The 27,447-nt window shown below is 40.6% G+C and overlaps 1 protein-coding gene across 2 annotated transcripts in view; it reads left to right on the top strand.

Annotated features, from left to right (window-relative positions):
* FNDC3B (fibronectin type III domain containing 3B) overlaps positions 1 to 27,447 on the top strand; it is a 148,522-nt gene that overhangs the window by 95,048 nt on the left and 26,027 nt on the right. For both annotated transcript variants that reach the window (XM_085232852.1, XM_031554994.2), the window contains 14 exons: positions 809 to 868; positions 3,745 to 3,883; positions 4,203 to 4,256; positions 10,337 to 10,461; positions 12,873 to 13,047; positions 13,717 to 13,803; positions 15,558 to 15,696; positions 16,333 to 16,404; positions 16,850 to 16,968; positions 17,402 to 17,507; positions 18,267 to 18,439; positions 19,937 to 20,050; positions 21,288 to 21,437; positions 24,707 to 24,987. In XM_085232852.1, coding sequence (XP_085088978.1) covers positions 809 to 868; positions 3,745 to 3,883; positions 4,203 to 4,256; positions 10,337 to 10,461; positions 12,873 to 13,047; positions 13,717 to 13,803; positions 15,558 to 15,696; positions 16,333 to 16,404; positions 16,850 to 16,968; positions 17,402 to 17,507; positions 18,267 to 18,439; positions 19,937 to 20,050; positions 21,288 to 21,437; positions 24,707 to 24,987 — 1,794 coding nt within the window. The remainder of the gene's footprint in view (positions 1 to 808; positions 869 to 3,744; positions 3,884 to 4,202; positions 4,257 to 10,336; positions 10,462 to 12,872; positions 13,048 to 13,716; positions 13,804 to 15,557; positions 15,697 to 16,332; positions 16,405 to 16,849; positions 16,969 to 17,401; positions 17,508 to 18,266; positions 18,440 to 19,936; positions 20,051 to 21,287; positions 21,438 to 24,706; positions 24,988 to 27,447) is intronic.

The following is a 27,447-nucleotide window of genomic DNA, read 5'->3' as shown; positions in this document are numbered from 1 at the left end:
GCTGTGGGTGGCAGGGAGTTGGCCTTTATGTGCCCCTTTGGGCTCAGACAATTCTATGAAGATCAGCAATATGTGACTAGAGTCAAACGTTCATTTGCCAGCAAACTAACCAAAAGGAAAAGAATGTTAATTTCAGGCTTAACTGACACACCAGCCCTAGTTTTACACTGTTTTTTTCCTGTTTTTTTTTTTTTCTTCCTAAAATACCTGTAATTTAGTCCTTCTAATGTTACTGAAAGTTGTTCTTGCTATTAAAAGAGACGTGAGTCTCTTTCAGTAATGTTAGAATATTAATTAAACATCTGCTTGGCACGGTCCTCACAGAGTGTGGTTCTGGAAGAGAAAACAATGATACTTATTGAAGCAGTTGAGCAAGAAACAGTACTTCTCCTTCTGATGTCCAATGGCTCACACTTTTTAAAAAGTATTTTGAAATAATGAATGTGCAAGCAGTACAGAATAACGTTGTATTGATTCTGTCCTCTCAGCCCCGAGAGGGTTGAAAAACACAGTGAGCTTTATCTAATGTCAACAAAATGTAAGGATAGTGTTGAAATAAATAGGTTACTTAACAAATTGGGATGATAACTACCTTCTGTTACATATGCAGAGCTTTATAAAGTTTTCAAGAACATGGAATGCGTTGACAAATTAGTCGTGTATTATTTACTACTATTGTTCTGTGGTGGAATTTCTGTTTCTTCTTTCAAGTCATAGCATGTAGGAGTCGCTTGTCACTGGAAAAGCACTTGTGGTGCTGAGTGTGATGCTGCTTTTTGTAATTAATTGATGTATTTTTTCTCTGCAGTGGAGAAGAATTAGAATACAACCTGAAAGACCTTAGGCCAGCAACAGATTATCATGTCAGGTGAGTCAGTGGGAATATGAAGGGTCACTTAAATACAGTCTGATCAATTGCGTGGCAGTAAATCATGCAGAAGTTCATTTAGTCCAACCCAATTATAAGATGCAGTTAAAGCAAGAGGGAGAAAACATCTACCTTTCTATTGTTGTATGTACATATAACAGCCCTGAAGGTGCTTGTGTACAAAAATGGGATACCTCAAGCTTGTTCAAAATTTGACTGAAGCAAGTAGTGTTTGGCCACAAGTGTTCACAGTTATTGTAATATAGACGTGCTAGAAAACTCAAAGGTACTCCAGAGGTTTGTTGGTGGTTTGTTTTTTTTTCATAAACACTCCACGTTTCACAAAGTAAATCTGCTGATTGCAGATCATCTGACCACAGTAACTATAGCATTTATTCCCTAAAAACGGATTCACTCTGGCTTCTCTTGATATTTTTAGACCATATTTCTCTTTGATTCTAAAATTGTTTGTCACCAGTTATTAACACATTCTCAATTCTGCTCCCTGCTGTTTTTAACACCATCTACTCATGCTGTGTTTTTTAAAGACTCATGAATTAAAGCTTCAAATTCACATCCTGCTCCCTTACACTCAATATCCTTTAAAAAGTTCCTTTTGCTCCTGTCTATTGTTTCCTTCTCTTTGTCTGGACAAGGGCTATGTTTGGCTTTTTCCCATCCAGGCCACTACTGTTAAGCTTTAAACAACAAGCACTTCTGAGCAAGAAGAGAAAACAACCAAACAAAATGCATCTTTCTTCCTCTGATACTATACCTTCTTTTTCTTCAAAGTTACTTTCTGTTGGTGCCTAAAAAGCTTTTGAAGTCCCTAAGTAACTTTGTCCGAGATGCTCAGACTCCCTATCCAGGCAGTAGTTGCAGCCACAGCAGCGAAAGGATGGTAGCAAGGAGATAGTTGTAGAACACTGCTGAGCTTCCTACAGTAAGCAATTGAGTGTAGTTTTTAAAACAAACTTCCAAAATAACGTGGTAGTCTTACGAAGTGAGGCGTTGAGACCTCATAGGATTTCTAAGGGTGTATTTGCCCCAGATCTTGACTGGCTTGCTTCTAAATCAATTCATTCTGCCTATCTGCCTACCTACAGTTCCCTGTGTTTTCCTGCATGTTTGCCAAATTATAAATCATTCGTGAACAGTTAGCTGTAACTTTTGTTTAAAGAGAATGAGCAACTGCCAAATGTAAAAGTCAGACCTAAAAAGCAGTAGCATGTGTTTGTAGTGGAGGAAACCAATGCTGAAAAAGCAGACTGCTTTCTGTGACAATTCTCTTGTTAGTTGGAACTGCATTATGTATTAACAGCTATGAAGAAATAAATCTGCTAAGTAAAGAAATGCATTTGAGCAGCCATTACTCAGCACGTTGTCCTGGGTCTGCTTAACCTTGGCAGCATCTCCAAGGGCTTCTATTTTCACACTGATAAGTGCTGCATTGGGCCCTGGGCACCTAGAACAGCTTCTCCACTCTGCAGAAATGCAGGATGTGAGATCAAATATTACTGTGCTGGTAGTTACAAAGATGATGGCATGTGCCTTTGTGAGAGCCTCTTGGTCCCTTTTATGGCTAAGGTAGGTGGAAATGAAGTCTTTAATCACATAAAAGGTTTATGCTTCAGAAATTTCAGAGCCAACTAATTTCACAACCCTTGTTACCTTCTCTTTGTTTCCAAGAAACATTCCACTAGGCAGGAAGCAGCAGCAGAGCACTTAGTGACAGGGACACTCAGGTACCATCACAGCTTCCAACTGGCAAAGCCAACAGTGCAGCTTTCCAGTGACTTGCAGAAGATGGTCCTTAAACTCATCTTTACACATCTGTGCTTCCCAGTGATGTGCTTGATTCTCAACCCTGCCTGTTTCCAATGCACATGCACACAGTGTGGCCAGTTGCCAGCTGCAGAGACAATTAATTAACTGCATTTGTTTTTACTCCTGACTGCTAACAGGTGAGCTATAAAACAGCACTAGAGCAGTTCTGGTGACTTCCCCCTAAGGTTTCATTCTGAGTAGGTGGCCATTGTGCATAAATTACTCTTATCTACTCTAAACAAGTTTAGAAATTGTCCTTTCCCATTCAAGTGCACAATAGCTACAGCCAGCCCAGAGGTCATTGTCTGGTCAGGCTTGGAATGTTTTCTGAGTAGAGGACTTCAAGTTTGCACTTTCTTTTGCTTCATGGAAAATGTGGAGGAGAAAAATACCATTAATTTTTCATTATGTATAAAGGTGCTCAGATATGTTTTGCTTTCATGTGTTATTTTTGTAACAGTTATATCCCTCTATGCTGGTATATAGAGAATTTGCCTGAAATCAAGTTGACTTCTATCACAGCAATGCTTTTGAGCTGTGTTTATCCCTATTTTTGTGTATGTGTTAGTTTTAACTCAGAAAGCTTACTAAATGTTGGCACTGCAGCTGTGTAGAAGCTTGCACTCATGGAGGGAGGTCAGCAATTGCCACCACTGGACATGGCACATATGAGTCAAGTGTGAACAGGACATTCATGTTCATCCTATTTAATTATGAGTTCATGCTTTGTTGTCTTCTGAAGAGCATTTTTTGCACAGTGTACAAAATGACGCAGTAGCCAATGAAATAATTTCTTGTGGTAGAAAGAAAAGATGATGGTAACCCAGTGGGCAATAGGAGTTGGTGCATAAAATGCTGGAATTCTCTTCTTCTGCTGTGAATTTTTTTGGATACTTGTACCAAGTGAAGCAGATAGCCACTGTTTTGTGAGAAATCTGTCATTGGTGGACTGTATCATGGATGCTTTGGTAGTCAAGTGTTATGGCTGAGGCAGTCCTTTCTGGTCTGGTCAGCAAATGTATAACCCATTTCCATGTGTCCATTTCCAGGGTGTACGCAACGTACAATTCAGTAAGGGGTTCCTGCTCAGAGCCAGTAAGCTTCACCACTCACAGCTCAGCACCAGAGTGTCCCTTCCCACCCAAGCCCTCTCACAGGACCAAAAGCTCCTTAACCTTACAATGGAAGGTAGGTAATTCTTGGGTCAGAGTAGGCACTCAAAAACTGAGGAAAATACAGCTTGCCAACTGTAAAACATAACTGAAAGTGAGACAATCATTTTTCAGTAAGGGACATGAACTTGCTCTCCTCTGACAAATCCCTCCCTGTGCACTGACTGGACTTTTAAAATGTATGTGTTTCATTACATTCCAGCTTCTTCTCGTTAGTCGTTAAGAGGCTGCCAAGCTGTGTGCTTTAATTTTACTTTAAACTGTAGTCATATGCTTGGGGGGAAAAAGTAGTTCTCTTATTCCCAAAACTGCCTTTTGTTTGTTTTTGTTCATAGGCGCCCATTGATAATGGCTCAAAAATCACCAGCTACCTTCTAGAGTGGGATGAGGTAAGTAACAACCAGTTGAAATAAATACGTAAATAAATGGCATTCAGGCTTTACAAGGATTTGCTGAGTAAAGAAAAATAATTAAATAGAGGGGAGACTAGAAGTAGGAAAATGAAATCCTGATGAGAATCGGTAGAGTTGGAATTGTGAAAGGAGCAGTGAGGGGAATGCTTGTGATTTGGTGTTTTATGCAGAGACACTATTTTACTGCTTCTGTACTCTTGAAATTCAAGTTTTTACTGCTTGGTGTGCCTAATTTTTCAATTAGCATTACTTATTATTTAACTGCTTGCATTGCGATATATCTTGAGGTCTGTTTATGATCACATTCTTCTGGATGATAAGTGCAGAAGGAAAAACACTGTTCCTGCCCCAAAGGCAGGACATGATCATGGGGACCTTTGTGCAAAAATGTACTCAAGCTTAAAGTAACGGTGTCCTTTACACAGTGACTTTTAGTACTCTTACAGACACCAGGGAAAATTCTGGTTTTCTGCCCCAAAGGCGTCTAACTTACAGCATTAGTGAGCAGCATGCCTCTGGGGAGAGGGCCAAAAGCAAGAGATGTGCAGTGCTGCTTGCTTGAAGTGAGTTCTGGTTACAAGTCCTCCCTCCTTCCCCTGATTCCTTTATGCCTTCTTGCCATTGCACAAGTCATGTTTTTGCAGAAAGCGTGAGTCAGTGGTTATCATCTTTGAAGGAAAAATGTATTGGTGACAGAAGGCTTGGGCAACACATTAAAAATAAAATGTGATGAGTCAGGAAGTGAAGAGTGTGGAGGGGTGTGTAGTTGTTCAGTCTGAGAAACATCTCTTGGGGTTTTTAATATTCTAAAAATAATATTCTAAAGGGAATAGTCTGCTATGAGCAGTTCTCCATCATTTCACTAGTAATATGTTCCCAGATCGGTCTGCTACATGTTTGGCATTTGGAACCACCCGCTGTGCAAACATTTCTGGATGCGCTATCACAGCGAGTGGGACCTTCGTGATGAGAAACCCGCTGAACTAAAATAAAACAATAATTCCAGAATGGCTGGCTGCCTCTCTCTGCATAATGGAAGGGGAAAGATTGTCAGTGAAGAAGAAAAAAATAGAGTGTGAGGTCTGGGAAAGGAAATTAAAAAAATATTTCTCCAAAAGGACAGGCCAGGATAATCCCATTATACATTCTGTGACATCTTGATTCTGCAGTTTTGATCTCTTGCAAAGCTTCCATTAGCTGGGAAGCCATGGGAACATAACAACACAGAGGAATGAAAGAGTGGAAGAGGGAAGGGGAGAGTGTGAAGATTTGAGGTGAAGGACCAACAACAGAATGTTAATACAGTGCACATATTTTCAATGGTAATTTTGTCCACATGGTACTCAGTTGTGTTTTTTAAATGTAAGAGATTGCTCTTGTCCTTTAAACCTTTTAATACTGAGAATATAACTAGAAAGATTTATTATGCCTCTTCTTCTTTCACGGGGCAAAAGTAGCTTGTTTTAGACTAGAGTATGCACCAGTGGCAAGGAATGCAGGAATCCTGATTGCCTTTGCCCATCTACTTTGATTACCTTGTTTTCTCAGTAACAGTCCTGAAACCTGAGATCCCAGCTGACAGCTGGCCAGCACGGATGAAAGAATGGCAGCCCATGTCATTTGTAAATGTTGTACTCTCTCTGCGCCACGTAAATTTCGATTAAGCAAATGTCCCAGCTTTGTTACAATGCCACACTGTGTCCTGCTGAAATCAAGAAGTAAATATGTGAAGGGAGAGGAGAATGCTTGCCAGGCAACAGCAGAAGCTCTGCCAGGGCTCAGCAAGAGCAGCATTCATTAGCTACGGGGCACAGGATAAAATATAAACACAGGAAAATCGGTGATCGGAAGGAAATTAAATTGCAACTGCAAAGCACAGGGGGTATTGCATGAGTGGGGAACAAGAAACCTGTCCAATAACAAAGTTAGAGAAACACACTAAGATGGCAGTCTGCATAGAAAACGTGACTCTGCAATAAGAGGTAGGGAGTGAGTTACAAGAAGCAGTGCAGCTCAGACCTCACATCTTCCCATGGCTGATGAATTGAAGTTTATAGTATCTAAAATGCAGCCAGGATTGGAGATGCTTTCCTACTCAAAAAGTAAATGGTTGCTGTAAAATGACAGCAGAAGCATGCTGCTGTTTTACAGCCCTAGGGTTGGTGAGTGAGGCTCTAAGCTGGAACAGGAGAACAGCAACTTACCCTGAATGGCTGCAGGTCAGTTCTGAGTTTTTTCCTGACCTGCGGGGCCTGGAAAATAAAGCAGTGGATGGACAAAGCTAATCCTGCTATTTCATCTTTTTTCCCCCCAGTTTGGATTAAATTGTTTGAATGGGCTGTTGTCTGTTACTTAGAAAAGGCAAATTCTTTCTTTCTCTGTTCTGGTGTAGATCTTTGAATTACTGTAGTAAAGCCTTGCTAATAAACTGGTTTAACTTAAACTGCCTAAAATGCTGCAAGTAGCAGAGGGACCTTCGTTCTTCAACAGAGAACAAAAGGTCAGCAAAATTGTTGCTCAGTTAAATGGTGTGCTTGGTAGCAGTTTCCATTGACTTCAGGAGTGTTAGGAGCAGCCCCTCTTCTCCAGTGGTTTGGAATTCCAGGGGATCTGGATGTGCCCACAGCTTGATTGCTGGGATTGGCACCAGCAGGCTGGCAGCACTCTGTTACAGCAGCAATTAGAGAAAACTCCACCTTCTGTCTCTTGTTCTGCATTTCCCTTTGACCTTACGAACCTAAACTAGCCATTTGGTGACTTAGAGCCTGGATTCATCATTCAGGATAAAAAAGATTGATCTGAATAAGTTGCATTAAAAACGTACGTAGCAGAACATCACTGTAGAGCTGATGCTTTCTCCAGATGCCAGCATTCATCAAACTTAGTGAACTGCAGTTGCATTAGAAAATGCCCCTGGCAGTGCTGTAAGAATCAGGCCTTTGTTACCAATTAGACGTGAAATGATCATTCTGTGATTGAGTGGTAGTAAGTAAATGTTTCTCTTGTGCATAAGGATGGTGCATTGTCCATAGGACTTCCTGAGCCAGAGACAAGGGCATGCAGTGTGTTCATGCCTTGTTTTTGATCCAGAGAGCATTGTGTTTTAATTTGTGGAAGAGAGAGACAGGTTCGTTACCACCCAATTCAATTCTATATGCATGGAAGTTCGTACTCCGGTAGATGGAGATCATTCTGTTCTGCCAAGAAGTCTTAAATGTCTTAAGACCAGCTGGCAGAGATGTGCTGCCTTGTACGAGCTGACACTCTGGTCTGTGTGCCCCAGTGATGGTCCACCAGGACTGGGGTACAGAGACCTCTGCTCTCATGCTTGGGCTTTTGGGTGTGTATTTGCCTTCCTGCCCTTTAGGTCTGTTTTGTGCCCGTATCACTGCTATTAGATACGCAAGAGGAGATGTTTGGATAAAACCATTTGCTTTTTATATACATATTTTAGGGATGTTTCATGAGTCCTGCTCTGTTTTCTCAGTGTTTGCATATACAGAAAGTGCAGCCACTTGCAGCAATGTCTGCACAATAAATGCTTTGCAGAGATATTCAAGTGTGTTTATTATCACCCCTGACAGTCTGCATCACAGCCTGGTGTCAGATTGAGTATCAGTCTGGTGCTTTCTATTGCCAGCATGAACCAAGTGCAGCAGTTAGGCTGCCGTGGCCTGGAACAGATTGCCACCGTGCCTCCTGGTTGCAGGTCTGATGCTGGCAGCTTCCATTCAAGCCCTTTGCAGTGAGGGCTTGGGAAGGGCTGTGTTCTGCTCCTGCATCCTTTCTCCCGCAGTGGCTCATCCCTTCTGACAATATCTTCTGCAGGGACAATAGCCAACGAAACTTGCTTAAAATCTCTTTCCCATCATCTCCATCAACCCAATCTCCACGAGAAACTTCAGCACCGTTTTAAGCGTGCGTGTAGCTTCAATCGGAGCTGAAACAGCAGGCAAACCTTTTAAAATCTCTGCTAATATGCTGTGATATAGTATTGTGCAAGTCTAATGAATTTGTAGAGCTGAATTGCCCCCATTTCCTCGGATGGGCCCTGATGCCAGCACAGCATGGGCTGTCACTGTGAACAGAGGGCAGCGCGGGCTGGAGAAAGCAGGGCTGGGGAAGTCAGACAGTGGCTGCTCTCCCTCTGAAATTTGTGGATTAGAAGTATTTGAGGAAATGATACAGTGTATTTTAAGCAACTTACGAAACATTATTTAGAGGATTAAAAGTTGGATGCTGAATATACAAAGAATAGGGGAAGGATTCTGGGAAAGCTGCAAGGCTCTTGGGTGGCAGCCAGTACCAGCCTGCCAGTTGTGCTTGTCCATAATTATGCCAGCATTAGAGCTTTCATAAATCTTGGGAGGGAAGGAGCAGAGAGACTATTTCCAGGCCATTAATGCCAGAATAATTAGAAATATCAGCCAGCCTATCCAATTAGTGCCAATAGAAGCCGAAATACCAGCCGGTCTGAGTTACTTGAATACCAGTCAGTCTCTGAGTGAGTCCTGGGGAATGTATGATACCAGATCCAGAAGAAAGATATATACAGTGTCAGAATTCGTACAGTGGTGAAGTTGAAGATTACCAAACGTTAAAGTTGGGTTTTAACCCACCAGTCTGACAAAGTGGAATTTCCATGGTCTGTTGCTCTCAGTTCAGGGGCTGTGCTGCAGGTGAGGCTTTTCATGGCTTCCCTTTCCAGCCAGCCATTGCTGTACTCATTAATCACATGCTTAGCATTTGGTAGCTCTGTTCTCTTGGAGAAAAAGCACAGGGAAGTGATGAAAAAAATACATCCCTAAGCATAAAGTAAAAAGAGATTAAATATTTTCAAGTGCTTTGAAAACAGCGGTCAGGATGACTTTAAACCATCAAAGAAAAATTAATCGAAGGCCTCTGAATCTACAAGAGAGTGTTTGCATAAAGGAAAAAAGCCCCATTCTTATTAGTCCCGCCCTGATTAATGGTTATTTTACTGAAACATAAGATTAGTAACTGGGTTTTGTGTAGTCAGGGTACTGAGCAGGTTGAGCTGGGAAATAGGGAGGCCTCTGCTTTTGTTGAAAAGAATTTTTATCACATAACTGTATACTCAGGGACGTCAGAATTGAAAGAAGTTCCACCGCTGAATTTAGTTGGGCTGTGCAGTAATGTTGCAGCCAGAGCAGGTGGGTGAAGTTAAAAGAGAGCATCAGTGAAAACAAGTTCTAGAACAGATGTAGCACTGGGTAAATAAAAGTAAGTTATGGTTATTTGCTGCTGTGCTGAACGTCCCTTCAGTGCCTCCAAACTGCAGCGCTGGAGGTCTGTGTGATTGTTTTAGTTTGGCAAACGCATCTCGGAGATTTACTACGCGTGTTTTGTGGAGCTCTTGCTTCTGTTTTGCAACCCGAGTGCAAGGAGGCTGGAGAATGGTCCGGTGAAAAATGTACATCCCACTTGGGCATTTTGGGAGTCTTTAATGATGAAGTGATATATTGACTGTGGGAGAAGAACGGTGCTTGGGAAGAGAGGCAGAGCCCGAGGAGGCAGCAGCAGGTTGGGCTGTTTGAATATTAACTGCAGTGAGAGGCACCTTTATTGGAAATAGTCCAAAACTAAAGGCTGCAGAGACAAGTGCTGTGCCTGTCCCATGGAGCAGCTGGAGCACTGCTGACAACAGGCAGCGAGAGCCCTCTGGTGGGATGAAGTGTTCCTGAAGGGCCAGTGGAATCTGGTGTACAGAAAGATTGGTTGCAGGCTCCCCAGATGAATTTCACACCCAGCTTGTATGCCTTGGGGTTAAGGAATAGCATAAATTGCATTTCAGTTAAAGTGACAAAAGCTGTAAATACATCTCATGAAGATAACCTGGAAGAAGGAGGGATCTGAAAACATTCAGCATGTAAATGTATTAATTTAGGTAATGTAGCAGCGCTGCCAGCAACTGTTCTACAGAGCTCACTGCTTGTATGAAAGCCTCTAAATCTAATATCATTTAGCAGTTCTTAAAATAAGAAGCACCCAGTTTTGTTTCATAGCTATCTGATTACAGACTCTGCTCTTTCTAGGGAAAAAGGAACAGTGGTTTCAGAGAATGCTACTTTGGAAGCCAGAAGCATTGCAAGCTGACCAAGCTGTGTCCAGCTTTGGGTTACACCTTCCGACTCGCAGCTCAGAATGACATTGGTACTAGGTAAGTTAGGATACACACTTCTTGGTGGAAAAGTAGTTGTTAAAGAGTTTAACTTGCAATAAAATCATAAAAGCAGACTTCTGCTTTGTTTTTGTTTTTTTCTCCTCCTTATGATTTTGAGTTAAATATCTGATGTTTGGTCCATTAACACTTCTGTGTTCGTCACATCTCCCCTGGTGGGGTCGTTGGCCTCCCAGGGAACTGCCCTGAGTGATGAGGTTGGCCAAGGCAGAGACTTCTTTTGAGGTGTTAAATGGTGTTTTGTGGTCTGTTTCTTATACAAAAAGAATACATCTGTTATGTGAAGTACCCCTTAGGGACCTCTGTGAACCAAGAAAAACAAGCAAGAGGAAGTTGAGTTACAGATTTTGAAAGGAATCTTGATGTATTTATTTTCCTATTTTACAGCAAAGGTCCTCTGTCTTTTTTCAGCAGTACAGTCCCTTCCTTCTTTCAGGACTGGCAGGGCTGGCCCCAGAGAGGATGGGCACACCCAAAGGCTTTTCTCTGCCTGTGAGCAGATGCGTTCGAATGAAAGCGGAGAGAAATCAGGCTTATTCCAACCCTCAGGGACCTCCTGGGGAGGCAATACACAGCAAGGGCCAGAGTGTGCCCAACGGTAGGGGCTGGGTGCTTGTCTACTCGTGGAAGGGAGAGCAGGCAAGGAAATGCTGAGCTGTGAAGAAGCTAAACAACCAGTGCTTTTGTGTACTCGTTCATTGTCCTTAGCTAAACAGGATCCATAATTACAACAAGAAGGAAACATAAACAGCTGGCCTGAAATGATGTGCTTTGCTGAGGGAGATTGGTTTTTTTGTCCTATGTTCCAAAATGTGAAACTCCTAACAGTATGTAACTATAGAAAGTTTCTGTATTTGTGATCCTGTGTTTTCCCTTTGAGATATGCTGGGGCTGTTCATGTTTGCAGAGTCCCTCACCAGCTTCTTGCAAGATCACCTCCCTCCCTGTTTAAATAGTTCTTCAACTATTTAAGAGATGTGAGCTGGAGCTGCTAAGTGCAAAAAAGAAGAGTGCTGCTGCTCGATAATGATGTCCCTGCAAAGTTCACAGTTTGAGAATCTCTTCTGTTTGCCAGATTTTTAAAATATTTTCAAGACGTGCTTCAACTCTCCCCCCCTTTTTTGGTTATACTATCCTTTTTTCTCATGAGTTTACAAAGAAGTGTGCTCGTGTCAGCCACTGTGTGTTAATCTATGAGATAAGCACCAACAGCACGTGGCTTGTTTTTTATAGACAGCACTCAGAATTATGGCATGTTAATGTCATCTAGCACTTTATATTTTAAGATGGTGTTGGCTCTAATGCTTGTGGATTTATCATCTGAGATGTTTTTCTTCTTTTTGTTCAGATGCTGGCTATTGGTGGGTTGTTTTTAAACTGTTAGGACGTTTCAATTCATGTTCTTGTGTTGTTTTCGAGAAAGAAGGCTTGGGAAAGGAGCTGTGGCTTCTTTGTGTGCATTGCATTCCTGTAATGAACCGACAAAATACGTTGTGCTTTAGAAACAGATTCGAAAATTGCACTCAGTTGAGAGTTCTGATGTAGTCCTTAAGATCCACCAAACTCGTAGCTGCTTTAAATGTCGTTCTCAAATTTCTGTTGTACACAGTATAGCCTGCCTGGGTCTTGTGGGAGCTGTTCCCACACTTGTTCAACACAACAGCCTGTTGCGTACTGAGTTTTAGACAAGGTGAGAGCGTGCATCTCTTCTGCAGCTGTTCTGTCTGGTTGCAGCCTGAACTGTGTGAAGGAACAACTTTGTTCTCAGCTTTAAATGCAAAGAAATTTGAGTAGGTAAAATTAGAAAGGAGCAAAGCCAGCCTGAAGAGGAGGAAGGTGTCTGAGCCTGCACTAGGCACCTCCTTTGTGTTATTGAGTATGCATGGTCATGAATGGATGCGTTTTCCCTACTTTCTTTGGAGGGGGTGTCTGAAGTATTGAGTCTGGATTTGCTGAAGCACTTGGCTTTTAGAGATAGAGCTTAAATAAGGTTGTATTCCAAGTTCGTTAGAGGTGGAAACTACATCTCAAATTCAACATATGAAAATTTAGAAGTTGGGCTTTGTTTGCTATGCTTTAGTTCCTCCTTCTTAAATTAGATTTACTTCACAGTTAAGAGCAAGTTAATATTTTTGAGGCAATCAGGTATTTTTCCAAATGTCACTGCAATTTAATTCATAAAAATGACTGTGAGGACACATAATTCTATGATAATTCTGCATTTATTTCTATCCTTAATTTTGACTTTTCCTTAACTTTGTGTGTCCTTTTTTTTTGTTTATTTGTTTTCCACTTGGACAATATTAACAGCATCTAAATTTTTTGAAACTACAGAATATGTATGTGAACACAATGAGGTTAATACTCCTCTTTCCTCTTTTCCTGTACAGTGGGTACAGCCAGGAGGTGGTATGCTACACTGCAGGTAATATTCCTCAGACTCCCTCTGCACCAAGGCTTGTTCGAGCTGGTGTTACATGGGTTGCATTGCAGTGGAATAAAGTAGAAGGATGCACGCCAGAAGAAGTGATTTCCTACACCTTGGAAATACAGGAAGAAGATAATGTAAGTGCTGTGTTGCTACAGAGTGTACTGAGTGGCTCAAATTGACTTTCCATTTATTAGTCCAAGTTTATTGAGAGTATTATGGATTGCTATTTTGAAGGGCTGTTCCAATCAAAGGTTATGTGAGGATTCTTAAAACGTTATGTAACAGAAAAAAAAAAAAGTATTTTAATAGAATGCCTTTTGAGAGTATGCAGTATTTGGCAGGACACGGATGTGTGATTTGTTCAGTTCCACAGCAGAATTTGGAATCCTTAACTTAAGAATTAGATGAAGTTCTTAGCAAAAATTGTCTGCTGTCATGCACAGTTCCTTTACAGAGCTTCAGAGGAGACAATAACCTATAGTGCAGTTTGTCCTTAAATAGTCCTCTATGCTCTGCTGACTGCCGAGGAGTGTGCTTGCTTTCTATCATCATCTGTCACTTTTATTTCTCTTATATGTGATAAACTGCTGCTACTGCTCTTGCTCTTATTTTACAGCCAAATTATATTATTCAGATCAGTTGCACCGTCCTAGACAGAATGTTACTGTGACCTAGTAGCCTAAAAAAGGCAAAAAAAAAAAACAACTTTGGTTGCAAAGCCTCTTTGAAATAGATTCTAGCTGTACACTGTACATACAGAGAGCGCTTACTGGAAATGTGTTTATTTTTGTCTGTTTCTCTAGGATAGCGTGTTTCACCCAAAGTACACTGGAGAGGAGCAAGCCTGTACTGTGAAGAACCTCAGAAGAAGCACGCAGTATAAATTCAGGGTGAATCTTCTTATTTTTGTCATTGCATTTGTCATAGCATTTCCTGCACTGGATGTTTTTTCTCCAGGCGCTGTAGGGACCCTTTATTGCCACCTGCTAAGCTGAGCCATCCAATCCAACTTCTCCCCGTGACATCAGGGGTTATTTTATACTGATGGATGAATTCCTTTAACTCGTATCACAGCAGCGTTGTAAAATGAGCGGTGGGAGCCATCTAGCTGATTCTGGGCTAGCAAAAAATAGGTGGTGGACTGTTAGGGGACTCCAGGTAATAGTGAACTAGGAGTAGGGAGGAACTTAATTTATGCAGATGAGTGACTGTTTTCTAGTGAGGTTCCCCACAAAACAGCTCTGGTATATATTGTTCAATAATCTTATCAGTGACTTGAAAGCAGAGTTTCATTTCTATTTCTAGCAAGCAGATGAGAAAGTGAAGAACTTGAGGCTGGAGGAGCAGGGGCTCAGAAGTGTCGTAGATCCCAAATTAACAGTCAGTTTAAGATGAAGTTTCAGTTCCTGCTGGGTTAGTGCAGACTTCAGCAGTACAAATAAAGGAATATACAAGTTCCTTATAAGTTATAATTAGGTTGTATTACATTTATATCTCAAACTAGAGCAGTTTGCCCATGTCATCTATCTGGTGTTCATGATAGGATGCCTCAAATTGAAGAACAATCAGAAAGAACCAAGAGATGATTAAATAATTAGAAAAGGTGGCAATAAGAAATAAAGAAGCGGGGATGAGGAGAGTAGCAGTCAGTAGGGATGTCCACATCATAACTGGCTTTTCAGTTTAGCAAACTAGAAGGGTAAAATTTCCATGTGCAGAAAAGTAAGAGCCAGGCAAATTCAATGAGAAACAGTGAATTGATACTGGCTTTGATGACTTCTTTCAGGCAAGCATATACAGGCTGGAGAACTTCAATTTACTTTTTTGGCCTTAAAAATTACAAATTGTTTTCCCTAAAGCCTGTTTTAGGAGAAGGGGATAGAAATGGCCGTTCCTGAGAATAGCAGAGCTCTCCAAGTGGAAAAGTTCCTGCTAGCTTATATTTACTGTTAGCAATTACAATAAATATTTTATTACTCACTTCCTTGGCAGCAGATTTATGTCCAGAGACTCGTATGAGCTAACGCAGCTCTCAGAGCCACACAGTGTTAGACCATTTGGGGTTTCATGTATGATCCTGATCTCCTCTGTCTCCTGGCCAAGTCCCCATGTCCTCCCTTAGCAGCATTCTCACTGAAGTCACCAGAAAGTGTTCTTGGGAAGAGTCAAAAGATTTTCATCTGAGAAAGCTGACTTGGTGCACACCCTGCTAGTTTCAGGGTCTACAGATCACACGTCACTTGGTTGCCTGTCATACTGCTCTACATTTTTAATTAGTGCTGAAATACTCTGAAATAATTTGTTTTAAATACTGGTTTGCAATGCCTCCAAAGTAATAGCATAGTTGTTGTTATCTTCATCTCCTGTGAGTAAATAACCTCAAGCTGCCATGTGATTTTCTTTTCTTAAAAAGAAAAGAGAAACAGTAATGCCGTTACCTTAAACTCACCGTCATCTGTTGCTGGTGAAGAGATTGGAAAATCAGCGTGGTTTCTGGAGAAATGATGCTGACAATCACCTGTTATTAACATCCCACACACTATTTTGGAATGTGACATACTGTTTTCTTTAATGATATGTATCCTGTGCAAAACTATTACAGGAAACGATGTTAAATTTGTTACCTTTTTTCTTTTTCCCCCAGCTGTTTGCTTCTAACGTGGAAGGAAAAAGTTCTCCAAGTGAAGTTTTGGTCTGCACAACAAGCCCCGACAGGCCAGGACCTCCAACCAGACCCGTCATCAAAGGGCCGATAACATCTCATGGCTTTAGTGTGAAGTGGGGTAAGCCTCTTTGGTTTGTCACAGGGGATTCTGTGGGGGTCATAATGTTGCATGTTGAATTTGGATGTAGTTCTGTTAATGTGTATTGTAACGTGGATTTCATGTGGCTTCTCAATACACAAAGTAGCATATATTTGGAAATCTTGCCAGCTTAATTATGGGAGTATTTTGGAAGATGTGTAAAAGCAATTATGCTTTAAGAATCAGAATTGTTGCTTGCTTTTAGCTAGTGAACTTGGACTTTTGATCAAGTGCGCTTTTATTCAGGCTTTTTGTCTTCCACTTCATGCCTCATTGTAGATGGGTGCTGCTTCTCATGCTGTCTGCTTCCTTTGTCAGTGGGACAAACATCCATATCTCATCTTTTTCATTGCTTTTTCCATGTGTTTTGTTTGTGGCATCTTTATAAAATATTAGCCAGCTAACTTATTCTGAGCCATTCTGGAAGCGTAATCCTGCTGTCCACTTCTGCTATGAATTTCTTGGTGTAGATAGTGAGGTGGGAGGTGGTTTGTGGACCAGAAGGAGCAGAATCAGAAAAAGTTTCTGTAATTTTTTTGTTCTATTTCAATCCTTATCTTGATTTACTAACAACATCCCTGGTTGTTTTTTGTTGTTTTTTTTTTTTCTTTTTAGATCCTCCACAAGATAACGGTGGTTCAGAAATCCTGAAGTATCTCTTAGAAATTTCTCAAGGAAGTCCGGAAGGTAAACCTGAAACAAGTTTTCATTTCAATCCGTTTTGACTATTGTAAAGAAATACCCTTCTGGCTATTAGTGTGATGCAGAGGTGATTGAAACTGAGTTGCAGCCTTAACGTTTACAGGATTTTTGGGGAAGGTTGATTGGTTGGTTTTAAGCATGCTTTTTTTCCTCCATGACCACTGGAATTTTACGTTATAGGGCTTGAACCTACTGTTTTATTTTGTATTTAATACGTTTTAGAAATACATATATTGTGTGTGTTTTTTGTGTTTATTTCTATGTGTACATGTGTCTAGGTATGTATATGTCTTAAAGCAGGAATAATATTCATAGTAATATTGAAATTCATGACTCCAGGAAATAAATCACAGCGAAAGATGTTATTTTTGACATTAGTAAACTTGTTGCATTTGTGCTTTTCTAAACTTGAATATATCAAATTTTCTAGCAAATCAATGGGAAGTGGCTTATAGTGGATCAGCTACAGAATATACCTGTACTCACTTGAAACCAGGCACTTTGTACAAACTCCGGGCATGCTGTATCAGCACTGGCGGACACAGTCAGGTAAGTAGTACTTAACAGTAAGGGCTATTCATTTTCTGACATTTTTTTTGGAGATTTATCTGCTGAATATGGTAAATGATCTCTGCTTTTAAAAAGTGAATATTTTCCCCAGAGCAGAATAAAGCCACAAGGATTGCAGTTAATTTTTTATTGCAAGCTGCTAAATTCTGGAGGATTTCTATGTGAATCTGGTGAATTTTAGTCAAAATGCAATTTAGGGTGGTTTGCTTTCCTTAGTAGCAACCTGTAGATTGCACTTGTAATTGCACTTGTAAGAAACATGCTTGATAGCATTTGCTGCCCTTTGTTGTTCGTATGAACTTTTAGAAATAGTTGCTCTAGAAAGTAGGCTTTTTATCACTTTGTACTCGTGGCTTGCTTTGCAGGTGCTGGAAGTACCACAGAGCTAATTTTAGCTCTTTTTCTCTTCCAGTGTTCAGAAAGTTTACCTGTCCGTACGCTAAGTGTTGCACCAGGTCACTGCCGGCCACCAAGAGTTTTGGGCAAGCCGAAGCACAAAGAAGTTCAGCTGCAATGGGGTAAGCCATAGGAGCATATCAATCGATTAGGTTGTTCTCATGGTGGAAAAGATTCCTATAGCAAGCCAAACACAGACGTGGGAAACAAATTTAGTTTTGCAAAAAGCTGTTATCTCAAGTGAAGCGCGAGGTTTAGATCACTGAGCAGAGATTTAAAATCTCATAAATGTTAGCAGTGTGACTAATGAAGTTTGAGAATGGAAGTTGCTTGTATTTTTATGAGGTGTTAGTGAGGCTTTGCCAGAAATCTCATGTGTAAGTAGTAGTTTTGGAGTGTACGTGACCCTCACTACCCTGTGTCCAACAACAGCTGAGCAGCCAAGATTAGGTCAGGCAGACCCCATACCACGTGCCTCCTAAATTGTCTTTGACCCAGAGGGAATGTTTTCAGTCCTATTCTTTGTGCTGGAGCAAAAAACAGCTCTTCAGAAGAGGAACTACTTTGTTCTGCTTAAAAAGTCGTTGGGCACCTTCTGGTAGCAAACACAGTTTCCCAGGATGAAACTGTGGCCTTGAGAGGAGCTGCTGATCTTCCACATGGCAGTCTGACCTGGTGAATGTTTAGGGTTACAAGTAATTATTTTATGCTGATCGTGCGTGTGGTGGAGATATTGCAGGTAAGGCATCTATCAAAGAAGGAAATTGTTGCTGATAATACGTATCCATATATTGTGTGTGTGTGATAGATCAGTGGTACGTGAAATAAAAAATCTGGCATATGCCCTTATGTTATTAATGAATGACGTGTTTATGTTTTAGATGTCCCTGCATCAGAAAGTGGCTGTCCCATCTCAGAATACAGCGTAGAAATGACAGAACCAGAAGAAGTTGTTTCTGAAGTGTACCATGGTCCTGATCTGGAGTGCACAGTCAGCAACCTTCTCCCCGGAGCAACATATCGGTTCAGAGTGAGAGCTCTGAACGATGGTGGGGTATGTGCAGTGTGCTGGACCAGAGCTTGGCTTTCTCTCACTGGAGGTGGTAAATTGCCAGAGATGCAAATGACCATCCAGGACTGTGTATTAGTGCTGATAGTCAAAGATGTGCAGTTCTGGACAGTGATTGCATTAGTGCAGATGATCAGAAAGGCAAAGGTGAGATGGGCAGGAGAAAATAAAGTGAGAAGTGCTTAAAAGAACTTTTGAAGTTGTGCTGTGGTTTTGAATTTAGCTCTTCTGAAACAAGACTTCAGATGCTTATGTGGCTTGGCTGGACCACAACACGCAAAATCCCTGCTAACAGTCTTATCTTCTTACCAGAATATATCTCTTTACTCTTATTCTACTGATCTTTTCTACTATTTCAAATCTTAACTGTGTAAAAATGATGAATTTCACTCTAGATATTGATATACTCTGAGGAAAACTTCTTTGTTTATGATTTCCTTGTAAGATTACATCTTCCTAAGGACATACCAAATAGCCTTTCTCTGTCCTGTAATGTAAAGAAACAGCCAGAGTAAAGATGTGAGATTTCTTTGTAGTGTACATTTTGTAATTCAGACGAAGCAGTGCCCATTGAGAGGTTGTCTGGAACAAAAATTTTAGTGGAGTTCAGCCTTCATAATGGTTCATTTTTCCATACTTATTAGTATTCCATTCCAAAATATTAAGTATCAGTGTTTTTCCTCTAATTGCTGATATGTAATGTTCCTTTGTTCTGGAGAATGGTTTCTAATTAGCTTGGGGATGTACCGAACAAAATTTATTATCCCACTCACACAGCCCCAGTTCTGCTGTGCTTGTGCTGCTGGCTGAAGTCAGCTTTCTTGGCTGTTGAAATTTGTTTTTTCTTTTGCTGATTCTTTTACCAAAGGCTCAAATCTCTGACCAGTTGGCTGAGCTGCCCACAGAGGCCTCCACGACCGCTGGGTGAGGTGGCACTTGGTGACATGGTGCTGCTATACACCCAGACTGCAGCTCCATCATATGCCATCCTTTTGCATTTAACATGTGGCAAGCATTTTATATATAAGCTGGATTTCACCTCCACTGTGCTGTTGTGCTCCTCCTCACAGCCACGAGAGAAAGTCAGGCTGTGGTGTAGGTATGGGAATACCTTGAAGTAAGGTAGAAGGAAACAAACTGCTTCTCAGCTTTCTATTGCTGAGCACACATTCCTACTCTTTGGTAAATTGGAATTGGCTTTGGCTTTCACAGGCAGTCATCATGGCACAGGAGAATGTCTTGGAGCAGCCAAAGTGCAGTCTGGTGACACCTAAGCATTTCTCACATTATAACCTCTCAATAATTCACATGGTCTAATGCTACACTCTGATATTTAGCACTGAGTTCTGGAAGCCTAGTCTATCCTTCAGATAATTTATTGCATTGAGAAAATTCCTATGTGCTATTCTTGAAAAGCCTTTGTGGAATGTGAGATGTGCATATGTTTGTGTATTGATGTACAAATACTTTGTTCCTCTCTAGTACGGGCCATACTCAGAAGCTACAGAGATCACCACGGCAGCAGGGCCGCCTGTCCAGTGCAGAGCACCTTCCCTGTCCTTCCTTTCTGACACATGTGTACTTGTAAGCTGGGAGGTAGGTCATGTGGCCTTGTTATTTAATTTCTGTTTTCCTTATCCAAGCTAATGTTGTTTCTGCACACTTGAGAAGTAGCTCAAGAGATTTTAACTGGTTCAGAAGAACTTTTGCAGTAAAATCATATGCAGAACATTTTCTATTATCAAAAGCCATCTTTTCTTCTTTTTAAAGAATTGCATAAAGTTGATCTTGAGCCATTTGGACCAGCATTCAAACACAGGACATCCTACACTGTCACATGGTAGTGTTGGTCTGTCTAAAGTGGGCTCTATAAACTTCTAGCATGTCAGAATATCCTAAGGGAATTATGAAGGCAAATATTTTATTTTGAGTGAAAGTGGAGTCTCTGATATGAGATGAACTCAGCACAAATGCATACAATTTAGCTCTTTCTCAAAAATTATTTGTCTCTTCCCCAAATATTTACTTTTATTTTAGTCTGTATGCATTCCTTCTCCATGCTTCACCATCTTAGACTTTAGATTCTTTAAGTAAGTCTTAGCTGAAACACAGAAGTGTTGATTGGTGTCATTAAAAATATTATGTAATTAAGGCAGGCAGGAAAGATGACATAAGCAGTGTAATATGGAACAGTGAGGCTGTAATTCTGTCACAGACTTTCTTGGAACACCCAGCAGCTGTCAGCCATGCAGCTTGCCTTGCCTTCCACAAAAGGATACCCCTGGTGAGCAAGAAGTTACTGATGTTCGTGAGTTTTTGTGTGGACTTTAATGTTCCCAGGTCCACCTTCCCTGTCCCACGCTTTGTGCATTAGCTTGATGGCTGACTTGCACTGAAAACTCCAGATGAGCTGCCATGATTGTTGAGGTCAATCTTTTCTCAGTAACGTGAATAACTGCTTCAGACTCGAAGGCCATCTCTTCTAGAGATATTTTGATTGACTAGATTGATGCTTTTTTGCATTTTCCACAGCTGTGCATCCGCCAAGTCAGTGGAAAGACAATTTATTACTGAGTGTTGTGATGAAAAGTGAAGTAGCTGCATATGCTCTCATTTCTGTCTATTTCTTTCAGGTAATTATTGTGCAGAACTAGACTGTCTCAGTAACCTACTAGGGGAACACTAATTCAGGGCATTTCAATTTGCAACAGTAGCAGTGCCATTAATTTCAAAATAAGAGGGTTTTTTCGGGTTGTTTCTTTCTTACCCAGTGAAACACAAAGATGTGCAATGCTCATTTCTAAATCAAATGATATGAATATTTGTGTTGCAGAGTCCTGAATGTTCTGGTGCTGACATCTCTGAATACAGATTAGAGTGGGGAGAAGATGAGGAATCTCTACAACTTGCATATAGTGGCACAGATACCTGTTTTGAAATAAGTGAGCTGTCAGCAGCAGCGCAGTACTGCTGTAGGCTACAGGTATGGAAGCTGTATGTTTTTACGTGCTCTGCTACCTAAGATGTACTCATGGTTACCTTCTGCTGTGTTTTTTTTCCTATGTAGACTCTATGAAGTTCTATGTTTTGAAAGTCAGGTGCAACCTTCATTTATTTTAAATAATGCAGGCTGCTGTAACAAGGTTTTGATTCAACGCTATTCAAGTAACAGACAAGTTATTCCAACAAGAGAGTTGGAGTAACTTGTGGCTTGCATGTCTAATATTCTTAATTTTCAGTGAATGATACTTTTAACAACTACCTTGTGCTCTGATGGTAAAACAAAATGAGAACATTTTAAAAAACAAATTTTTGGTAACATGTAAACATTGACCTCCCAAGTAGATGCTGAAGATTCCCTAGCTTAAACAATAAACTCCAACATCTGTTTCATTTGTCAAACGAAGCAGCTGAGTAGATTCTCATGCACGTAGATGGTTGTAGCTGCCAAAAGGTGAGTCCTCATCTTTACCATTTTCTCTTATATCTGCGAGATTATGTCTACTCTTTTCTCCCTTATGTCCACTGAAAAATAAATGCAAAGCAAAGTAACTGAAAGTGAAGTAAAAATAATTTTGCACGAGATTCTGTTCCAGAAGATCTATTTGTACATCAAGATAGAATCACCAGTAAATCCAGCCAAAGGTTCGTATCCCCACCCAGCTGGCAGGAGGTGGACCACCCAGGGCATTTCCTTTGATCAGGGAACAACACACTTCTGTCAAGTATTTCCTTCTCAGCTTTTTTTTTTTTCTTTTTTAAACAGGACACTGACTTTCTTTTACTAGGTTTCTTTTGAGCAGTTGGTCAACAGCAAGGGTCCCACACCTCTAAGTATGCTCAGCTGTGCTTAGTAACTTTGTTCTAAGTGCCCTATACCTTGCTCTGGCAGTGCTGAAAAAGATTGTTGAATGAACATTAATGGCTGGCTTGAAAGTCTGAGCTCAAAGGTGCATCTGTTTGCTCAAGAAGGAAGGTATTCAGAACCCAGCGAGCAGGGAGGTGACCATGAGAGCACTTCTGCAGTGAATAATGGGGACCTCAGAGATTTTGATGTTAAAAATGGAAATAGACAGCTGTATGGGGTTGATTTCAAGCAAACATTAATTTTACATTTTGTGCCACAGAAATGTTGCACACATCCACCTTGGTTTTGACAAGGCCATTGTAATTTCTTCCATAGATGAAGTGAAATGAAATGCCCAATGGCACTAAGAGATTTTATTGAAATCTAGCAGTGACCCATGCATTGCTTTCTAGGGGCTTCATCCTGTAGTCAGTCTGTGTTATATGGAGATGTGTGTCTGAGAAACCACAATGTAAGATAAGCTGCAACATTTAAGCAATTACATGAAAATTAATGAAGTATGTGTTGCAGGCAAAGAAGGAGAGTTGAATTGTATCTGAAATTTTTTTTTTTTTTAATGGTGAGAATAATAGTTCTTTTTCGTGTCTCTTAGCAGCTCTAGCAAAAAATATTTCTGTCACTTTATCAAAATAAAGATTTCCCAGACTACTTTTATTCAGTCTTCTAATAAACATGCAATGCTGCTATCTCAATCTACAGTAACCCAATAAAAAGAGAGAATTGAGGAATCAGGCTTATGTATCTTGAGGGTAGACAATTTGTCTTTACTGTTGCTCAACTTTTTTTCCTGTAACGAATATTCCTGAAAACAATTGTGGCATCTGCAAAGGGAAATATTATGTCATTTAGGCGGGGGGAAGCATCTAGGAAGCAAAGAAGAATGAAATTCCCATCAGTTATGATGATGAGGTTGTCTAATAAAGCAGTTAAAAGCACCACTAAAAATGAATTGCTTGGAGCAAGATACAGATTGCCAAACACTGGTTTAGAGGCAGACCACAAAACAAGGCTCAATTTTAACAGTTCTAGGAGAGCTTTGCTCAGTAGATGTCCCTGGAGCAGGATTTGTTTTGAAGGGCTTTTTAAGGCTGACAAATCTAACTTTATTATCTGATTCTTCAATTGAATAAAACGCCTCCTGGAAAAACAGAGCATGGCTTTGTGTTTGTACTATGCATAGTAGAAAAAAAATAGTCACTATAGCCTAGCATAGGCAAGGAACCAAACGAGTGTTTGACGCATCCTTTCCTTGCCATCTTAGTCCTCCTGGCAAGATTGTAAGCATAGGCTTTCCAGGTTAGTTGTCATCTGTTTGGAGAATTAGCTCACTTCCCCCGGTGCTGAGGAAGTATGGGTGGTGGGCAATGCTTTGAAACACCAAAAGCTGTTTCTGAAGGGCTGCACCTTCTGCTGTAGCACAGCTGGACAAAGGCACGAGCGACCTGCCACTCAGCTTTGGGCCTGGTTGGAGTAGCAAGTTGCAGTAGGTATGTCCGAAGGTCCCCTCCAGCCTGAATGGCTCTGTGATTCTTTGCACAGGAGTGAGAAGGTAACAGTGCAACATACACAGCACGTAGCACTGACTGAGAGTCAGCTGCTTGTAAAACAGGCCAGTACAGTCATGTGATGTCGAGCTTGTAAAGACATCAGCCTCTAATTAATGGGTAGAAAAGGGCAAGAGTTGGAACCTTACTTTCTACTGGGGTCCTAGATCTGTGAATGAAGATGAGAAGTTTGATAATTGTTTGGTCTCCTCTCTGGTGGAAAATATTGAGCTATGTACTTTGGTGGTTGGTAGCTAGTGACCTGTGACTTCTGGGGAAATCTGAGTCATAGGCTTAGTGCCACGCTGAGCCTGTATAGTCTTATAGCAGAAACTTTTAGCATCCAATTAACTGTTCACTGTCTGAGCCAGGAACCTGTGTAACTCACAGCAAGTCAAATGCCCCTTGCATTTAGGGATACTGTACTTGCATAAAGCACATCATGTTCCACATTGCAGAAACTGAGGTTTTTATGCAGAGCAACTTGATAATTTCAGGTAAGCAGTTTGCTGAGCACTGTGATGTCACCTTTCACTGGCTGCACACTGACTCTGACGTTACCTCTTAGCAAACCAAGTTTGCTGCTGATGAAAAGGTTACCGTTAAGTTTGATTAAATGTGTTCTCCAGTTTTCCTGAGTGACACTCCTGAGCAACTAAGGAAGATATTAATTAGCCTAATCCAGGTAGAGGATATGAATCATCTTTGGAGAATGAGCCAGTGATGCATCTCTCTGAGGAATCCATGGAGCTGTTCCAGGCTGCACAGTTTGTGATTTAAAAACTTGATAGGCATGCGAAAGAGAACACTTATTCTATACAATGTTATTGTTCCACACAGGCTGTTAACCAGGCAGGAGCTGGACCCTACAGTGAACTGGTAACCTGCAGGATCCCCGCGTCTGTACCCGACGCAGTCTCTACCCTCTTTGTGCTGGAGGATGAGCACGTGGATGCCTGTCAGCTCTCACCCTCTGTGTGCCTTGCATTGAACTGGGAGGAGCCATGCAGTAATGGAGCTGAGATTACTTCATACAACATTGACCTTGGTGACATCAGCATTCCCGTAGGAAATGTTACGAGTTATGTTATTCGTGATTTGCTTCCAGAAACCTCATACCGGTGAGTACAGTTTTTTGTGGTATTTATTCAGGATGAGATTACGTGGTTTAATTTTACATGGGAAATGTTTATGGCATGTAGAGGGAGTAGAAAAGAAAACCAAGTGAGCCTAGAAATCTGCAGTAACTGCTTTATGGAACAAATTGCAGTAGTTCAGATTCAAATACTGCATTTCCCCACCTTCCTCTTTCTTCTTTCTCTTCCACTGTTATCTCTGACCTCTCCTTTTGAAGTTGCTCTACTCCATTAAGGACACTGGTAGGTAAAGTAATTCCAAAAATTATAGAGAACTAAAATTAAAGTGCAACTTCTTTCTTTTTTTTTTTTTAACTCTCCAATTTCTTATCAGTACTGTTACAAGAGTTTATTATTAAGTATATTGATCTCTGTGAAGGGGTTTGCACACAGGTAACTTTTGTCTATGTAGCTCCAGCTATTTTTCTTACTGGAAAATGAAAACTAATTAAAAGATAATCTGAGTTTTAAACAATTTCTTGATAATCTTGATAATTCCGATTCTAAATTTCTAAGTGACCTTACAAAAATGACATTATCAGCTTAATGTTTAAGCTTATGTGGTTTTTTCCCCCAAAATTAAAAACTAAAAAAGGTTCTGTGCAGGCAATGAAAGGCACTGCAGCAGAAGATGTGATGAGAGGAATTCTGGTTTAAGTACTGTTCTAGCAAAGCGTGAAATCTGATTGCACAGCTGTAAAATTAGATATGGCACAGAATTACTGTAACATTTATTTGTTCTTTGTATGCAGCATCACAATCCTACGTATCTTGTAGAGTTCATATAAAAATTTCCGCTCCCAGATTTTACCATGTTTTCAAGAAAGAGACCTTCTTGGAGCAAATACACGAACATTCGTACTAGAAGTTACTTAACAAGAAGCATACTTCCACTACTTATGGTGCCCAGTGCAATATATCCTGATCTTCGCCTACAATATCTGGGTTTTAAAAACATGTTGTAAAACAATAAAAAAGTAGATTTATTTATAAAAAAGAATTCCTCTGGCAGTCTGAATCATAAATCCAGGAAGTGCAACTGCATCGTTGCTGTCTGCAGTTCTTCAGCGGTTTGTAACTGTGATCCTTTTTGACAGAAGCAAAAAAGAAGTGTTTTCTCATCTTCAGCTGTGTTTACTGCAGCATGAAGCCTCCTGTTCCTTCCTCGTGTTGACCCCTCTTCTGAGCCAGCAAAGTGTTGTTGCATCATTCCTGACTGGGAAAACTGGTCTTAGTGAAAACTATCCATATTTTTTGACCTTGTAAGTTGGGTAGAGGAAAAAATGAGATGCCTCTTCTAGTCTATATGCTGGTCTAGGCAAGCTACAGGTGTTTGTGAAAATATAGCACATGAGCAAAGCTGCAGAACAGTTTGCACCAGTTCAGGTTGCTGTCGTTATGCTTCTGACCTCCCTCCACCTCCACGTTCTCCCACTTCTCTTTCTCTCTACACTGGTGCTCATGGGTCTTATTCCAAGCCAAACCAGAGAACTCAACTTTCTGAAGACCAATTGAAAACATAATGCAGGTAGTAAAAAGCTGAACAGTTTGTTTATTGACTGGATACCCGGCTGTGCAGCATCTTTAGGCATCATCTTTGGTAGTACATCTTGTACTACCTGGTTTCTCCTCATCTGTTCAGTCAAGAGTCAAAACAGCTTTGAGCATTCATCAGGCCTTTGTCCTTCAGTCCTTTCTTTAGCTGGTTCCTAGTTGTCTATAGCTTTGTTTTGGTTACCAGCCTTGTCTCCAAAGCCTGGAAACGGAGGTACAGAATGAAGTGATGGACGGGACGTTACTCTGCTTTCTAATCAGGATGCGGTCCCTGAAGCTCTTAGTCGTGCTGCTGTAAAAATATTGTTGTGCTGAGATCATACTGGATTGTTTTATTTTTTGCATTCTTGTTTCTTTAATTTGTGAAAAACACTATATTAAATTACTTATTTGTAGTCGGGGAGTCTGGCTGTCTCTGATCCAAATGAAAATGCTGAAGCGTAAGCATTAAGTCTGCAACTGTTCTAAATATTGTTGTAAGACTGAGTTCTTACAAAGAAAGAAAATGTTGTGTGAAAAGCACAAGCCAGTAAGTGACTAATCAGAAGTAATACTATATGAAAGCTTTATTTTTTAAATAAAACAAGAGAAAGACCGTCTCAATTCTTACACTCATGTCTGCCAGAGAAGACAAGGGACAAATCCAGTTGCACCTTATGCAGCACAATCTATAGCACAAAAAGACTTCTGTGGTAACTGGGAAACGTATGTCAAAGTATTTTTGCTATTGATTGACACTGTGTATTTCCTTCCAATGTGTTTATCAGGCTGTTTTCTGAAAGATGTTGGGTTGGGGATTTCAGCCCTCCCTGCTTTAATCAAGGGATGTTCAGAACTTCACTGATCTCATTCTCTTCATTTCTTCACCAATAGTTTTTCTTTTCATGTCAG

The sequence above is a fragment of the Meleagris gallopavo genome, chromosome 11 (genome assembly GCF_905368555.1).
Source record: "Meleagris gallopavo chromosome 11, MGAL_WU_HG_1.1, whole genome shotgun sequence".
NCBI classification, from domain to species: Eukaryota; Metazoa; Chordata; class Aves; order Galliformes; family Phasianidae; genus Meleagris; species Meleagris gallopavo.
Note: the sequence above shows the minus strand (reverse complement) of the source record. Positions and strands in the feature narration are given on the sequence as shown.